Source organism: Egretta garzetta, unplaced genomic scaffold (assembly GCF_000687185.1).
Source record: "Egretta garzetta isolate BGI_Z169 unplaced genomic scaffold, ASM68718v1 scaffold329, whole genome shotgun sequence".
Lineage (NCBI taxonomy): Eukaryota > Metazoa > Chordata > Aves > Pelecaniformes > Ardeidae > Egretta > Egretta garzetta.
The window spans coordinates 751,563-757,060 of record NW_009269999.1 but is presented as its reverse complement, the minus strand read 5'-3'; the positions used below and the strand labels follow the sequence as shown (position 1 = coordinate 757,060).

The 5,498-nt window shown below is 44.1% G+C and overlaps 1 protein-coding gene across 1 annotated transcript in view; it reads right to left on the bottom strand.

The window, feature by feature from the left end:
• PRR5L (proline rich 5 like) overlaps positions 1-2,528 on the bottom strand; it is a 33,100-nt gene extending 30,572 nt beyond the window's left edge. Inside the window, exons 1-2 of the mRNA XM_009647549.2 lie at positions 2,344-2,528; positions 876-956 (exon numbers count right to left, since the gene is read on the bottom strand). Of these exons, the coding sequence (XP_009645844.1) occupies positions 876-956; positions 2,344-2,513 (251 nt within the window). The 5' untranslated portion in view covers positions 2,514-2,528. The remainder of the gene's footprint in view (positions 1-875; positions 957-2,343) is intronic.
• Positions 2,529-5,498: the final 2,970 nt, after the last annotated feature.

Here is a 5,498-nt window from a genome sequence, read left to right as displayed (position 1 = left end):
TAGGGAAAGGGGTAGTTTAGACTGCTACTTAGTACATGCTTAGCCCAAATTGCCATTTGAATCTTGGTGTTCAGGAAAAATGCAATAGGGATGGGGGGCATATAAAAGGAGAAGCAGAAACCTATATGACAGCATTCATGATGAATTAATATGGATGTAGTGGGAAAGACAGCAAGACGAGGAACTACATCCATGAACTCTGATGCCACTCTTAGTGGCACCTGGAAGCAAGGCAAGAATAAATTGTTCCTTGTCTACCTCCAGTCCTATCTATTGCTAGCTAAACTTTCCAACTAATCAGAATGAAACCACAGATAATTTTTTTAAAGCAGGTTTCATGATTATCTTTTTAATCATCACTAGCATCAGTGTTAGAAAATGTTTGTTTGGCTTTCAGGTTTTTCATAGGGTTCATATTATCAGGTCTTGGTCTGCAATTATCATGTGAAGATTAAACTTTTAAATGAAATGCTGTCTTTTTCTTTCATTTTAAACACTCCACAGTTCTGAGAAGCTTGGGTTTAGAAAAGAGGTGTTACTATCATCACAAATGCCCTGATAAAAATGTGTAAAAAAACAGCCAGAAGAGGCAAACTCCCTGGGAGAGGACAAAATCCTTATAATCCAAGCCATTACACATCAAAGCTACACATCCACACAAGTCAGAGAAACATTATCCAAGCACCCCATGCCATTCACTCCACCCAACAGCAGAAGAGAAGCTGCCCTGAAACCCCAAAGCTGTGCTTAAGTTTGCTCCGATCCCTGCTCCTCTCACCAATATCCACTAACTGCGCTTCTGCAGGGGAACAAAAGTAAGCAAACGCCAAACAAGCAGCAACAAAAATCCTTTTTCATGCATTTCAGCAACCTACCTGATATTTTCATTCAGGGTGTAAAGTTCGTTGTTCTGCAGGCCTCCCCCTTTGAACACATTTATCACTGCTGTTTGAACACTGCCAAAAAAGAAATGAGACAGTACAACATGCATAAATAACAGCCACCAGTGTGATTTAACAGAGCACAATGTGAGCCAGCCACCAAAAGCTGAGTGCTTATAATGGGGTGGAGAGGTTAATTGCACTTAAATACTTCCACTCTTTCTCCCCTGGAAATCATCACTCTTATTTGCCTACAGCTCTCATGGGAGACGGAGCAGAACCAACCTCAAGTTGTGCCTAGAGTAAGCGAGGGCAAGTTGTGACAGGGACACTGTTGACAAAGAACAAATTCACACCAGATATCTTTAACACAACTGTTTAGGGGATCTGTGCGCTGCAGGCTAGCTGCTATGAGGAGACACAGATTTTTGGCAATATCTGCCAAACACGTCACATTGCGTTGTCCAGTGATGCTAGCAGGAACCACCCAACCTGCAGTGTCTGGCAGGACCCTGGCTGGGCTGGAAGACATTCTGCAGCCAGCATCACCTCAGTCAGACCCGACTTTAAGCCCTGTTAATGCTTGTAAGATGCTGCTGGAGGTTCTTCTAACTCACACGTCTCTCCCCAGCACAGAGGAAGTTCATAAAGTGACAGCATACGAGATGGTTTAGCAGGTCTAAAGGTTTGTCATGGCTAACAAGAGGAGGTGTCATTCCCTTAACAGGCATTCCCTTCTGTGGGCCACTTAGGGCATCTGCACACTTCACAGACCTCAGCTCACTATCCTGGCACAAAACTGCCGTGTTTTTGGCAGGCTACTTCTATGCAACGTTAGTAAGCTGAGCTAGGCCAGCAAGAGAGGGTTCTGCGGAGTGCAGAGCTGGCACAAGGTGGCAGAAAGGAAGGTGGGAACACTCACTTTTGGTAGCAGCAGACCATTAGATCAGGTCAGGACATCTCACCCTTCACCCTACACATTGTTTTTCCAGCTGCCATTGCTGCAGGACACGCACTGCAGACAGGATTTGGCTGCCCGTAGGAAATGCTGGTAGAAGCCACAGGCTTAGCAGTTGTCAGAGGAACTTGACCGTGGTAATAGCTTCACAATTTGCAAATAAATGCCTGTTGTGCATTAGGAACCTGGCCTTTATTACAGTGCTAGGAATCTGTTTTCCTAAATGGTACTTAGAAGACGAAACGGTTAACAAAGAGCAATTCTGTTTTACTTCAAGACAGTACCTCTGAACAACACTGGCCAAAACCAAGGCTGAACACTACTTAGGTCATCTTCATGGAGGCTTTCAATGCCAGCATAGCCTGGGCATGCCAAAAATTCACGCATGCTTATAAACAGATGAGATTAGCCATAAATGGTCTGAAGCACAAAGATTAGACACGAACAGCCCTCACCGCGGGACTGCTGCAGGGCAAGAGCTCGGCCCCGGTGGGTCCTGCTCACCTGTTCCAGGCAGAGTTGGAGCTGAGCTGCAGAGCCTGCCGGGCTGCCTGGAACCGTGGCAGGTCACTGAGGACTGGGGAGCTCATGAAGCGAGGTCGGGGCCTTCTGAATGAACCCATCTTGTGGAACTGGAGAGCAAAGGATGGAGCGACAGTGAACCCTCCAGTCATAGGGTCAGGTGGAGTGGAGCAGGGCCGTCAGAAAGTCTCTTCCCTTGAAGGTCCAAGCATCAATTTCAGTGATGTCAATGAGTCTTCAAACCCAAGGACTCAGCCTGCAGCAAAAGCAAAGAGTCAGCCTTGGACTAGCAGGTCCTCACAGCATCAGGTTGTGACATGGACACGCATTGCAGGACGATGAAGGAATTGAAGCAGTCCTGTGAAGAGAAAGGAAAAGAGCAAGACAGAGAAGGAAGGGGTGAAAATATCCTATCCCATTAACAGCAAATTTGGGCAAATCTTCCAGAGTTCTTTAACAGCAGCCCCCTTTCCCATCTTGCCCCTTAAACAATGACCCAACACAGCCAGCCAGGAATACAAGCATGGTCTCTCTTGCCATTTCAATTGCATGCAAGAAGAGAGGTGCCTAAACCCTTCTGCCAGAGGCACTTTACAAATACCTTTAAATACAGTTAGCCATTCAGATTGTATAAAATAGGAGAAACTGGAGAAAGAGAAAACTATTTCACCAGAAAGGAACAAAAGATGAACAATGGAAGAAAAGATGAGCAAACAGAATGGGTTTTTTCGGGGGTTTTTTTGTTTGTTGTTGGGTTTTTTTTGTTTGTTTGTTTTGTTTTTTTTTTTTTTTAAGTGTTGTGCAAGGGAATAAACCCACTCTTTATCAGTCCATTACAAAAAGGATACAACATGGAGCTTCTGCAAAAGAGGTCTGACAACCAGATATTTTGAGAGTAAGCAGGACTTCTATGTTTGTTTTCTTTTCTACAGAATGAAAAGTAATTGCTAGCCCAAATATGAAATGCCCAGATTTTCCACTCTGATCACCATCTCCATCTAGATGAATACGCAGCCCAAAGTAAACCACAGAAATAGAAGAAGTTAGCTTGGATAAAAACCACAAACTTTGGCAAAGCTTCTGTACTTCAAAATCTCCCCACTTCAGACAAATAGAAGCAGTAGATGTAGTTGGCAGTTTGGAGAATGGAGATGTGGGAGAAGAGAGAGACAAGTTAAAAAAAAAAAGAAAGAAAGAAGTTGTGTAACTGAACTGCACACGAACCACGTGTAGCAAAATCCTCACTTTTCCACTAAATCTTCAGCATGAGGTGAAAAGACAGATGATCAGTCGAAGAGATCTTGTGTATCTGCACAGTGCTTCTAATTTGACTAGTGCTCAGCTTCAGGAAACTCCTTCCACCCCCCAAACGATAATTAACTCTTTTCCATGAGAGAGAACAGCTTGCTTCTCACCCGGCCAGCCCCGTTTCACGCTGAGCTCACCCTGCTACCCCGCCTCTGCATGGCCTTGTCAGATGCTGATCAACCACCGTGAAGCCCTCGCGAGCGCTTGCTGTGCCACGGACACCACGCGCCCTGCCACCGAGGAAGTTAAAGCAGAAAACACAGAGAAAACACCTCATTTTTTTTAGGCACTGAAACACACAGTACTGTCATTCCTGGAAATAAAGACGGTTATTATTCCCCCACCAGCTAAACACTGTTTGCACAGATCTTTGTGGAACTGGAACATGGCTAGAAGTGCAACTCTTTTCTGTCTTTAGACAACTCCTGGCTGTCTTTAGAGATGACAAAGCCCAGACAGTCTTGCATGCCATGAACTTAGCCTTGGCTGTTGTTGCTTGAAAGGGCAGCAATCTGCTGATTCTGTGGCTGCTCTCTTCAAATAAAAAAAAAAAGTCATAACTTTTAGAAATTAAGAATAAATGTAAACTAATACAGATCAGCAGGGTCTTCTGTGTGCTTTTTGAAGTAACAGCTCATTTGACATTGCCCAACATTTTCAATCTGCCAGCAATTTCTCTATTGGCAATTTTAACCACACAAGAACTCATCAGAGGAAAAAAGCTACAGCACCTTGGAGAGCTGAGGGGAGGCTTTCCTCACAACACACCAAAAGGTGTCTGGGAGGCAAAGCCTAAGCATAAACGGATGTTTCTGTTGCAAAATAAGTGCTTGCACCAATGTTTGTCATCTCCAAGCTACAAAGCTGACAGCGTGAGGAGCTGAATGAGTGACAGCTCACTTCTCCCAGCAGTGCTGTAAAATTTCTAGCTTAACGATTTTTACACCGGGAAAATAGCATATATTTTTCAGCGCTATAAAATGCAATGTAAGTGTTACTCAAGATCAGCAGTAGGCATTTAGCAGGACTAGAAAGCAGTGGTTAAAATGCCTGAGCTAACCCACAAGCCCCCTCCTATCACTATTCCAGGTGCCATAAGTGCATACAAGTATCTTTCTCCCCAGCAATGAAATCGTTTTATAAAGCTGCATTTATAGTTATTTGAGTCAGATTAAGTTGTAAGGGGAAAGCTTAAATTCAGAAATGTAAATTGTGAGAATAACCTCTGTGCCTTAACATACATATATTTAAAGCTTGTGTAGGCAATTCCTTGGCCTGTGCTGTGCAAGCAGTAAAACACCATGATCAGGAAGGTCTCTCCTGAGCTCGGGCTATGGATTTATGAGGCAGATCCCAAAGCAGCAGAACCATGGCATTACGCAGGGCCCCACAACAAATTTCCTGAATACTGCTTACCAAGGGAATGTGCTTGTTTCTGCTCAGGGAAACATACACCTTTTTTTCCTTATCTCTGTTAAAGTCAGCTAGACAGACAATAACAAGCTCTTGGCTGTGAGGAGCAGATAAGACACCCCTCTCCCCCCAACTCCGGGTTGCAATCCCGTGTTACTATCAAGTCAACCTTTAGGACCAGATTCAAAGTCTTATTTGTATCTTTGAATCCTGAAGAAATGAAAATATCTCCTATCTTATCTAAAGTGGTAGCTATTAAATGGCAGGCATAGCAAACTGTTACTCTGAAGGCAGATTAGCCACGAAATGGTATCCAAACATAACTGACCCTCATGTTATCAGAACTGGAAATGCCAAAGTCTGTGAGAAGGACCATCCTCTCCCCATGCTCACAGCCTGTTTAAAGTATTAGCAGA